Genomic DNA, 13,063 nt, shown 5'->3' with positions numbered 1-13,063 from the left:
GGCCATACATAGAAAAGGTCTGTTAATTACAGATTCTTAATAACATTTATAATACAAAATAATAATTTGATAAAACCTTTCATACTTCACTAAAAAGAGCACTTGATGTGAATTTTTCATAAAAGTATCACTCATTCATCTTTTGCATAAAATACTTCTATATCTAATATTTGCTGGCTGTATTTCTTTTTTCCAGTTTATATCATCTGATAAGTTTGCTGAAAATTGGTGTCTGGTTGGTCATAGTTTATCTTGGATACTGCTCATCAGCTGCTCAGAAAATAGATATCATGCAGCTGAGTAATAATGATGAACTTATTCATGTCATGGATACCAGCACAAATGTTTGGAGCACCATAAAGGACATTGCAGACTCAGGAGTATGTAGTAAATTCCACTTAAATTATATTTATTTTATTGTTCTCCTCACAAATAAACTGCATTCATTTCATATTTCTCTACATTAAACACAATTTACTGACTGTCTAACATTGTGCTATATGTTTTTTCCCCTTAGCTACAGGAGGACCCATTCTGTGTTTGTGATGTTAGTGACATAATAAAGAAACATGAGGAATGGATAGTTAAACTGCCAAGAATCCAGCCATTCTATGGTATGTTTCAGCCAGTTTTTCAATCAGAGAATTGAGTGTTTCTTAGTAAATGTAAAATGTCTCCCCTAAGGATTATATTTTCACACATTGATTAATTTTTGACTACTTTATTTCTCTAAACTCAATATATGCAAATTTCAATAACTTACACTTTTACAATTTTTTATGAAATTTTCAACAATCTCTGCTATTTTTACAGCAGTGAAATGCAATGACAGTCTGAATGTGATCAGAGTGCTGGCTGCACTTGGAACTGGCTTTGACTGTGCTTCAGAGGTGAGTGGTTTCATATCGTTTAACTCTTGTGAGAGTGCTGTATCAGATATGTTATACTCATCAATAATAACTTCTGTAATTACTGCATTAATAACTCTGTTCACAACCAGAGATCTAGATCTACACTGGACTTACAATACATATACCAAGAAAGAATAAGTATAAAACTCAGGACTGCTTTTCTACCAAGGAATAAAATTGTACAATAAATTTCCCAAGGAGATTAGACAGATTACTGGAACAAGCAGTGCATTCTGTACAGTAAAGGATGACTTGGGTAACACAGACCATGAATTTGGTGAAAATGTAAAACAAGTGAAAACAACAACACCAATAGCAGTGGTAATTTACTAATAATAAAAATAAGAAAAAACATCTCTGTCATTTTACTACACACTTTCACTCTATAATGTTTTTAGTTTCATTTCTTTCCTTTGAAACCCTTTATCAAAGCTCTGCAGTTGATATGCTAACACCTTACCATATTTTTGAGCTCAATGTCTCACTCATTAGGGGAGGATGCTGACTCAGTTTATCAAGCAAGCGAAAAGAGAGTTACAGTACTGAAACTAGAAACCATGGTGTCAGGTTTTTGATGTCAGCTGTTGGAGTATGAAGTAATGTGTATTTAGTGACTGTAGTGTCTGTGGTGATTGGTATTGAGTAATGAACAAGTAGTGAAGCACTAAATTTTACCTTATGAAATAAATCCTTTGCAGTAATATTTAAACAGAACACACTAGAGATAAACTGAATGAGTTTTCATTCAGGAGAATGGAAGTTCCAGTCTCCATTTGGCAAACCTGATTTAAGTTTTCCATGGTTTCCCTAAATTACTTTCTTTTTTATGTATTTATTTTCTTGTTTTGGCATATGAGCAGGACTCATAAAGCCATCATAATACATAGAATGGATAAAACATTGAAGGGCAACATACACACTGCATTTAATACATTTGCACATCATCATAAACATAAAATTACAGTCATATCATATTAGAAGTTGAGCTGCTCTTTCATCAAAAAGGCATATAAAAGGCAATATGTTCTCTGGCCTTTCAAGCAGAGTTGTGTCATAACACATGTCGGCAAGCAGCAATCAATGGTGGTCAGATGTTGTAGGAGGTAGCTTGTACTGTTGAATCTGTTTATGCAGCCATAAAAAGATGTTATTGACTTCCTCTTCTTTGCACAGTCACACAATGGGAATACAACCAGACCAGTACAGTACAGATGGTTCCTGAACCAGCCATGGTGAATGTGAGGCATCTTATAGTGTTTGTGAGACTTCTGGAGCATTGATTTTTCTTGTACCTGAAGTTAGGAAACAGCACCTTGTTCTCTTTAGTATAATCTTATTTGGAGACCAATTCCTATTCTGTGTTCCTTGACTCTCTGATGTTTGGTTTAATAATGTTTCAAAGGTCTGGAGCTGATAATCCATGTGTCTCCCCATTCTGCCATAGACAACTTATTTGTGTAACATGTCTACTATTTTATTGCAAGATATGTCACAGTTCCCTTTTACCCAGCTCTTGGTAACTTGCTGATACCTACTTGTGATCTGTAACATCAGATTCTGATGTCATATGCTATTAGATGATTCGATCTTCCACTGTGCAGATGTCTTACTAGTTCCAGAGGTGATCAGGAATCAGAAAGGATAATAAGCTCAGCACTCAAGTACCTATTGGCATATTAAAGAGCTCAAAGAATAGCCAAAAGCGTGGAGTTTGTCATAATTGTGAGTTTGTTAGTGAGCTGGGATTTCATTCCAATATGGCAGCTGTTATGCCAGTACGCACAACCACATCCATCTTCATTTTTTGAAGCGTAGGTGTAGATGAATCTTGTATTCTTATTTTTGGAGAGATACTCCATCAAACTGCATTTATCTGGATAACTACAGCCAAAGTGAATGTCAAAAACAACTTGTAGTTCCAATACACAGGTGCAGTAGTCTGTTTCAGAGCAGAGTAATTATTGTGCAGACACGCTTCATTTGAGAAATTGACTAGTATCCATGTTTGCAGCAATAAGAGGAGGAAGACTTTGTTGAGCTAGTATCTGGATGCATAACACAATTCTTGTAAGGCATAGATGTCATGTACTAAATGGTCTTGTGCAAAATTGTAACTGTTTGAATAAAAATTTCATACATAGGTATTCATGACATAGATGTAGGGGAGGGTTATTTGCTTCAACCAAACATCTACATCTACATCTACATTGTATGCCACAAGCCACCTCACAGTGCGTGACGAAGGGTATTTTTGTTACCACTAAATGATCCCCCCCTTCCCTGTTCTACTTGGAATGTGGGAAGATTGATTGTCAGTAAGCCTCTGTATTAGCTCTAATTTCTTGAATATTCCTGTTTCTGCCCCTATAGTTTCATGAATTCCGATAGGTGGCAGTGCTATATGTGGTCATCAAAGTGGCATCTGTAGTGAAGGTGCTTTGCAAGCAGAGAGCTGTCATTGTAATTCCTTTGATGAAAAACCAGAACATTTAAGATATTAGTAGGTGCTTGCAGAAAGTCTACAGAAAGCTGGAAGTGAAAAAAAGCACAGTGAGTCATTGAGCGAGGTGTCTGGCATCATCGCAAAGAGGTCATGCAAACTGATCCATTTTCCTGTGTGCCGGCTGGCTGCACACAGATGTGACTCCTGCAGTGGAATTCAGTGTGTTTGTCACTCATAAAATGCAAACAAACTTCTCTTTTTCTGTGATAATGCAAGCCCTCATACAATTCTGTAATGTGTGAAATCTTATGGGACTTATCACACAATTCTGTGCAACTGAGAGGAGCTCATAAAACTTTATTGGACTGTTCTTCCTCATACGCCCTATTGTTCAGACCTCGCATATTCCAGCTTCCATCTCTTTGGCCCATTGAAGGATGCACTCCACAGTAAGCAGTACATGGAGAGATTATTGATGCAACAATGTATTGGCTCTATTATTGACCAGTAGAATGGTACCTTGATGGCATATAGGCCATCCCAGTACGGTGGGTAGAGCTGGCGCATTGACAGAAATCATGTTGAAAACAAATGTTTTGTAGCCTAAAGAGTGGGAAATAATATGGTGTATTGGAATTTTGAATAAAACCAACCTGCTTTCACAAAAAAAGTGGGTTGCATTACTTATTGAATGCTCCTCATAGTTGTAAAGTAGTGGAATGCTTTTCCTTTGTGTGCACAATATATTGGATTTATTTATGTTTAAGGCCAATTACCAGAGCCTGCACCATTCATAAATCTTTTTCAGGTCTTCTGTAAATCGATACTGTCTTCTGGCATCACTGTTTTCTTATAGGCAACTGTATCATCTGCAAACAATCTTAAACGGCTTCTGAAACTTCCTTCTAGATAATTTATCTACATTGTAAACAGTAGAAGTCCTATCACACTTCCTTTCGGTACTTTGTAAATTAGCTTTACATCTATTGATTTCCTTCTGTTAAGAGTAATGTCTTGAGTTCTACCTGTAGGGGTGTCTTGTACCCAATTGCAAATCTGGTCCAATATTCTGTGTGTTTTCTTTTTTTTTTTTTTTTTTTTTCATTAATTAAACAGCTTTTCTGGATGGGGTCAAATGCCTTCTTGAAGTCAAGGAACATGGCATTAGCCTGAGTGCTATGTCTACAGTGCTGCAGTACTATGAAGTTTGGTGAAGAGTAGAACTGAAGACTTGCTGAGTGGTATATCAAAACCATTTTCAACCAAACCATTTTTCACCAAACCACTTTTCACCATTTACATGTGTAGGCTAGACATGGCTTGATCCGTATTCAGCAGGCCACTAAGAAAGGCACCACTTGTTGAATATACACACAGGTCATAAGCATATTGTAAAACTGTTAGTGCTTTTTGTGACACACTACTACTTGTCATCTTCAGCCCCTCATAATGGTTTCCACTTCTTACTACCAGTGATCAATTGGAATGTAAGTTGTAAACCTCTCTCATACATAAAAAGTATTACAGTGTTCTTCTGACAACAATGACAATACATATGTTTACATGTCAGAACTTGCAGTTATATGACAAGAGAAATACATTCAGTTTAACAATTCAAATTCTGGTACTTATCTGGTTGGTGCACCTATCTGCTTCTGCTTCCTCCAGCTGTTTTCAAAAGTTTGGTGGTGGGTCATTTAATTATTAAACTGTACAAAAGGTGATTTCCATTTGACCTATCAGTCACAGTTTAAAAAAAACACAGTTTGTTGTGCAACATTGCCAAGTGTCAGCACATAACAGGCTATTATCTTCCTCCACTGATGTCTCTCTCTGACCAACTGACAAAGCACTTTATCCTTCTTTGTACACAAAAACAGATGCTTTTTTATATGTGGTAATGCCACATTTACTAGTCAGTTCAAGAATTTTATTTTAGTAACTTTGAATTTTGGAATTATATGATTGTTTGGTTGGTTGTATTTAGTGTTAATAAAGCAGATACCCGAAAACATATGAACAATTGACATTTTTATGTCTTTAATTTGATCATTTATTGGTGTTTGAACTGATGTCTAATAAAGGTGATTTAGAAATATAAACACTATTGTGCAAAAATGCCTTTAGTTTGCATGCACTAATAAACATTAAAATAAAGTTAGAACCCATTCTACGTTTCCTTTGAACATAAATGCAAAAATTGTAGAGAAATTATTTCACAGAGATATGGCATTTTCTATTGTGTGATTAAATTGGTTTAATTACAGTGTGGATTATGTCTCCTTGCACTAACAAAGTTGTTAGTGTTTTTCTGTATACCTTATTTGCCTAAATTTGGAAATTTAGTCATTGTGTAAAAAAAAAAAAAAAAAAAAAAAAATGTGCCGTATCAATCTCTTCATTTATGATAAAGGAGATTTTTTTTCCAAAGGCTTGTTTCATTATGACAAGGATAAGTTTGCTCACAAAGCTGTTAGGAACATTTTGCCACTGCATTTTGGCAGCAAGCATCAATAAGGTGACATTATAATGTGTTGTTTATGTCAGTAAAAATTGCAGTGACATATCCATTGTGATTGATACTTACCTGAATATCATTTACTAATTTTATTACTGTTATGTTCATGCAAAGTCCTCTCCAAAAAACCAAAATTTGTTTTGAGGAATAAGTTGTGGTGGTCATACCAACTCTCAAGTCTATTTTTCTACATCCTTTCCAGCATTTTTTGTACACAGCTCAGAACTGTTATGGTCTATATGAGGTTGCTTCATTAGGTAGTTTATCGTGTTTTCCTATTGACACTATTTGCAATTCTGAAATTTTATTTTTGCATAGATTCACAGCCTCAATGTGTTTTGAGAATGAAAATATCTCCCAAGTGCTCTGTATTCTACAGCCTGCTTGGATCACGTTTTCGTTCTCAAAACTATTTGTGATGTGTTCCATTTGAGGATATTAGTTCCTTTACTCCAAGTGTTATTAAAAATGCTACAAAGATGGTTCCTTTCTTTCTGTGCTAAAGAAGGGAGTGCATAGAAATTTATACCATCAGTTCATGAGGCACAACTTTTTCCAGATAAGAGGACTGTGTTGAGTTTCATAACAGTAAAGCTTTCATTCAGGAAATAGTTTCCTGCCTCATCAATGTTTTGTTCAACTGGGTCTGATGCCAAATGTTTCAAGAAGTGATGCACTAACTTGTTTGGAAGCACTGGTGTACTATTGTTGCTCTAGGTTCTATGTACATGTTCAATTTGTTGCCAGATGGTAAAGATTGGTATGTCTTCATTAAGACTGTTTATCTATGCAGATTTCTTATTATTTTTGAATAGTCACTTTACTTTCACCTGAAATCAATTGGAGTTTATGTAATTTTCTTCTGAAGCGTGCCTTCTGCATAATTACATTGCTTCCTTTCATTCCAGCAATCGGGACTGATGGCCTTTGCAGCATGGTCCCTTCAACTCCCACAAACCAACCAACCATTCCAGCAATTATTGCATTTCTCATCCCACCAAACTGGAATGTTTTGGATTTTGGCCCCAAGTGGAGTGATGAGCATTAAAATTGCCTAATATTATCTGTGTAACTGGATAGATCGGAAATCTACTGATTAAGTGGCAGCAGGAGAACACACATATAAAAATATTAAAGTTTGCCAGCTTTTAGAGCCAGTGGCTTCTTTTTCTGGCAGGATGTTTGAAGGGGAAGGAAGAGGAGTGAAGATAAAGGACTGGTGACGTTTAGGAAAAGAGGTCTCAGGCCCAGAACCCTATATCAAGGGAGACTTAAAGGAAACAATGAGAAGGAAAGACTGAATTCTACTTTACACATCTAACCCTCCTCTCTTACAATGATGAATTCCTTCACATATTGCATCTATTCCTTTTGAAAATATGATCTTGCATTATCATAACAAAGGTTCTACATTCTGTTCCTTGAAATGTGCTTGTCCCTGGAAGTTATTCACAAAGCCCTAACATTGAAAGTCCCTACCTGTGGATGTAATCCTACTCTACAATAAGTCTTTCCTTCTCATCCTGCACAGTTAGTCTCCTCTGACCTGAGGTTCTGGGCATCTTTTCTGAACTTAACCCCTTTTTGTACACCTCACCAGTCCTTTTCCTTTGCTGCTATTCCTTCCTCTTCAACCTTTCTGCCAAAGGAAGGAACCATTGGCTCTAAAAGACTGCAAACTTTAATAGCTTTATACATGCGCTTTCCTGCCACCACTTGGCGAGAAAATTTTTTATCCATTCAGTTACAATATAAACTGTAAATTGTCATTACATTTATTTCATTGCTGTTTGAATACAGTGTAGCTGCAGCAGTTTTAAATGGTATCTTTTGTCTCTCATATAACTGAATTTCATATAGTTATCCCTTTGTTTATGAGAAGTGCACTCTCCCCATATTCATCATTTCTGACAGCCTCAATCTCATTAAATTCAGGAAACAGAAATGGTTCATTCGGCAGCAACTATGTTTCAGCTATCTGGTTGGGGTGTAAGAAATGTTGGAAGCTGTGTGTGTTTCTTTTAATGGAATGAGCATTCCAGCATGCTATATTCTTAATGTGTCCTGTCATGTTTGAGATCCAGGCTCAGTAGTAATTCTGCGATTATTTCTTTTATGTCATTGTTGTTTGATTCTGCATGTGGCCTACTGTCTAACTTCTTACTACATTTATTACTATATTGTATGCTATATTCTTAACGTATCCTGCCATGTTTGAGCTCCAGGCTCAGTAGTAATTATGTGATGAACTCTTTTAGTCAGTGTTGTTTGATTCTGCATATGGGCTACTGTTTAACTTCTTACTACATTTATTACTATACTGTAAATTGTTCTGATTAAGCCATTCTGAATTTCTAAGCCATCTTGAAGCTATTGGTGCTGTGGTGGATATGGGTTGTTTCCCCTCAGGATTATATGAACTCTGTTTGGCATCCATTATCTGGTACTGAATGTTCTCTTCCTATGCAGTTCTCTGCAGCACTGCTACTGTTTCTGTCTGGGCACTATTTGCTTCATTATTGCATCTTGTTAAAAATGTGACGTCTTTCACTGGTATATGTAGCTGACATTGGTAAAACATGTGGTGTCTGTTGAAGCAGCTGACTCACTTCATTATTGCCTCTTGGATTATTAAAACTGTGATGCATTTGACTTGTATATGTAGCTGACATCAGTAAAACATCGTATCTGTTGAAGGGGCTGACTTGTGGAAAAATTGTTCCTTTCATTTTGTGGTTCATGGTGTCCATATGCATCAGGTGACTAGCTGCACAAGGCTGAAAGTGAACAAATGTCTGAGAAGGCACCAAGTTTCCCATGACTGTGCCTACATAAATTATGAAATTTGCTTCTGAAGCCATGGAAAGGTCATGAAAAAGGCCAGAGGATATTCTTTCTTATTTAGTTCCAATAGAACTTGTTTATGTGGTGATACTTCATTTACTTTACAGAGATTCCTCACTGAAGCCTATAAGCATTTGTTAAATGCCTGTAGTCAGAAAAATGGTTCATTATTATACACTACCATATCAAAAAGTTTTCAGAACACAGGAAGGAGGAAGATGAGTATATTGCTTGTGTTGTGTTGTAGAGTGTGTGTGTGTGTGTGTGTGTGTGTGTGTGTGTGTGTGTGTGTGTGTGTGTGTACCAAGACCTTGGCACTTAGTCTGAAATACCATCACTGATCATAGCCACAGGAGTTGTTGGTTTTCAATTATTTAATGCTTTTGTGGTCTCTTCAGTAGTTCATTTAGTAAGATTGAAGTATGCTGGTGAAGTATGCAGTACCTATCTCAGTAAATGCAACAGATCTGATTTCAGTGGCCCAAGTTTTGCCACTACAATTCTAATTACTGTTAGGAAGAATAAACTGAATTTAATGGCCAATGATTAGAATTTGATGTGTCTCACTACTGTTATCCAGGAACTGAATGCACCTAATAGTGCAATGCACACCTAATAATTCATGAAATTGATTTTGCTTTGGTCTTGAATCTTTCTTGTGCATGGCTTCTGTCTTTTTGATGACAGAATGAGTAATTTTGCAATACTATGTGTAGTGAATGGTTACAGCTAGTCCTCTCTGTTAAACAAATCTCTCTCTTCATGATATAAGATATTTATACTCTGGATAATAGGAATAATAGCCATTTCTTCTCTTGGCTTCCATTGCAAGGGTTCCTGACAAAATGTAAAAGAAATTAGATAACAGATAATCAATTTTTTAGTAATATGTATCTGATACTAATCTGATGGCCACTATTTATAACTCTATCAGAAAAGTTTCATAAAATCACTGCATGTTGTTTAGATTGTTATACAGATTGGGAAAAATACAATCTGATGATAATGTCAGAATAGAAGACATCAAATCAAGCAAAACTTTCCAGATAACCATGGGTTAAAAATGCACCATTGTGGAGCTATGGCCATAAAATGGCAGCCAGTCAACATGAGAATGCAGAAGTTTTATCTGGTGAGTGAATATGTTTGGCTGCATCTAGCAGTGTAGTTCTGTCAAACTATGCACATAAATTCTTCTTAATGATGTCAATTATGTAGCAATATTAGACACAGGGATTTTGAGCATTTGCTGGAAGAAATGCAATTTTAGAAAAAATTTTACAATTTAATTTCTGTTTTATTTTTCACCACCGTATTAGTTCACATGTACCGATCTACTATATGTCTTTACTTCTTACAGTAAGGATTCACTAATGCTCCTATGCACCATCAAAAATTAAAACTTGTGCATTTTAGATTTCATTATTGAAAATGTAGTACATGTCATCTATGTTATTGCAGTGCTATTTCTGCAGTATAGATTATTACATCAACAAATTAATGGTGTCATGGTACTTTTAGTTTAGTTAATAGTTTACAGAGTAGATGTCACAGAAAAATCACTTTAATCATAACCAGCCATAGATAAGCATTTAAAGTTGACTTAGCTTTGATACTTCAGTTGCTATTTCAACTAATTTTATTACTAACTGCTCTCATTAACACAACAGATATTAGTTGGGGCAAGTTATTTTAAATGTACAAACTTTGGTACATTCACCACTCAGTAGCTGTCATTTTATAGTTGCAGCTCAACAGTGGTGTGTTACTGACGTATGGTTATCTGGAAAAGTTTGCACAGTTCAGTGTTCTCTGCCCTGCACTGACCTCATCAGATTGTTCTTCTCTTTCCTGAATTTTCATGGATTGGAAGTTTGTGGCTGAAAATAGTTGATAGTTAGGATTATTGTAAGATTTTTGAATTAAACAATGGAAACTCCAGGTTAGGACAGAACAGGACAGGAATAGGACAGATTGCTGCTCACCATATAACATGACCTGCTGAATTGGAGACAGTGCAACATAAAGCCTGTTACACATGCAGTTGTTGGCCAAAGCCTTCCTCAGAAAAGAAAACATACAAACATTCAGACAAGCAAGCACACACTGGCAGCTAAGACAGGTCAGAGCTGCTGGCAGTGGTGGCCAAGAATGTGTGAGGTGTGCTTGCTTGTGTGAATTTTAAATTAGCTGTACAAGTTAATGCAATTACATAGGAGTAATGGCAGAATCCCACTCATAATAAATTATGACAAATTCTGTAATTGCCCTAATCTACATACATAAAGATAATCAAATAAGTTACTGTTCTTTAGTGTTGCAACACTTCTTATACGATTTTGTCCATTCAACACAGTTTCTGATGGTACATTTATATGACACATCTAATATTGTAATGAATGCTAATTTTGAAACTTCTTGACAGATTAAAACTGGGTGCTGGACCAAGACTCGAACTCGTGCTTGGGTAGCTCAGATGGTAGAGCACTTGCCCGCGAAAGGCAAAGGTCCCGAGTTCCAGTCTCAGTCTGGCACACAGTTTTATTCTGCCAAGAAGTTTCATATCAGTGCACACTCCGCTGCAGAGTGATAATTTCATTCTGGAATGATAATTTTGTTTGTCATTTCATGTTCTTGATAACAGTGGCTTCATAACACATTATAAATGTATTCCATTGATTGTTTTGTTGTGGATGGTGTAACTCAGAATTTTAACAGTTCTTGATTAAATTTGCCTGAGGTCATTACCAGCAGTTTTGAGACAATTTATCAATATTCTGACTACAGTCAGGTGCTTGATACTGTAATTTGATATAACTTCTTCATATATTCACATAAAAATATCTACGGAGGAGTGACTTGCATGAGAATGGCTTTCAAAAACTCTAATGAGACTGTCCCAATGTGACTCCAAGCATGGTGCCTTAAATAATATTTTAACAGTTGAATGCCTAACATGTCATTATTGAAACATAACAGTTATGAAATTACAATAAATAATTGATGAGTTTGTTGAAATAAAGTAGACATTAACTAACAGAATTACAAATCCCATTTTCTGTGATTAGAATCTCATCAATCATACAAATATATTACATAAAATTATATAAGATTACATTTGTCAATAATTTTTTTCTGTTAATTTTTAAAATGCTGCTGGTTAACATTGTGCAAGGAATGCTAACAATAAAACAATAATTATAATATACATACTAAGTACATTTCACTGAACAGCTGCTCTTTACAGTGGAAACATTATGGGATTAAATATCGGCAATGTTTACATCCTTACGATAACCACATGTTTTCAGCATCAGTTAATTTCATAGTTATATAACTTATTTGATTTGTAGTTACTTAGACAAGAAGAATTATGAACATTATCATCAGTACCAGACACACACACACACACACACACACACACACACACACACACACACACACACACACTCTCTCTCTCTCTCTGAGAGAGGCAACCGGGTGGTGGGGGTAAGGAGGAGGCTGGGGCGGGGAGGGGCAGGGATAGCAATGTAGGGGTTGGGGATGGTAAAATGCTGATTCTTGGAGCATACAGGGATGATGTGGAGAGAGGCTAGGACAGCTAGCTGCTGTCAGTAGGTTAGACAGAGGGCGGGGATGGGATGAGGGGTGGAAAAGGATAGAAGTAAGTAGACTGTGGGTCTGTTAGTGGAATAGAGGGCTGTGTAGTGCTGAAATGGGAACAGGGAAGGGGATAGATGGGTTAGAATAATGACTAACAAAGGATGAGGCCAGGATTCAGAATAGCTAGTGTTGGTGGGAAGGATTATATGGTACAAGCTACAAAACTGTTATTAAAATGAAGAACATTGATTTGCACAACATGCTTGGCAATGAGGTTGTCCAGCTGTTACTTGGCCACAGTTTGTCAGTTGCCATTTATGCAGACACATAGTTTGTTGGTTATCATGTGCACATGGAATGCAGCACAATGTTTGCATCTTAGCTTGTAGATCACATGACTGTTTTCACAGGTGGCCTGCCTTTGATGGGACAAGTGATGCTTGTGATTGGACTGCAGTAGGTATTGGTGGGAGGATGTATGGGTCAGATCTCACATCTAGGTCTATTACAGGGATAGCAAGGGGTTAGGAGCTAGGGTTGTCTAGGGACGGACAAAAATATTGTGTAGGTTTGGCGGACTGCAAAATACTACTGCATGTGTGGTGGGGAGGATTGTAGATTGATTCCTCATTTCAGGGCATGATGAGAGGTAGTCATACCCCTGGGGAAGAATGTGATTCAGTTGCTCCAGTCTGAGGCACAAGGGGAATGCTCCTCTGTGGCCAGACAGTGGGACTTTGGGAG

General features: G+C 36.6%; 1 protein-coding gene across 1 annotated transcript in view; it reads left to right on the top strand.

Annotated features, from left to right (window-relative positions):
* The window catches only part of LOC126092155 (ornithine decarboxylase 1-like), a 162,132-nt gene that overhangs the window by 75,038 nt on the left and 74,031 nt on the right, over positions 1-13,063 (top strand). The window contains exons 2-4 of the mRNA XM_049907624.1: positions 197-380; positions 518-614; positions 814-890. Coding sequence (XP_049763581.1) covers positions 291-380; positions 518-614; positions 814-890 — 264 coding nt within the window. The 5' untranslated portion in view covers positions 197-290. The remainder of the gene's footprint in view (positions 1-196; positions 381-517; positions 615-813; positions 891-13,063) is intronic.

The sequence above is a fragment of the Schistocerca cancellata genome, chromosome 7 (assembly GCF_023864275.1).
Source record: "Schistocerca cancellata isolate TAMUIC-IGC-003103 chromosome 7, iqSchCanc2.1, whole genome shotgun sequence".
NCBI lineage: Eukaryota > Metazoa > Arthropoda > Insecta > Orthoptera > Acrididae > Schistocerca > Schistocerca cancellata.
Note: the sequence above shows the minus strand (reverse complement) of the source record. Positions and strands in the feature narration are given on the sequence as shown.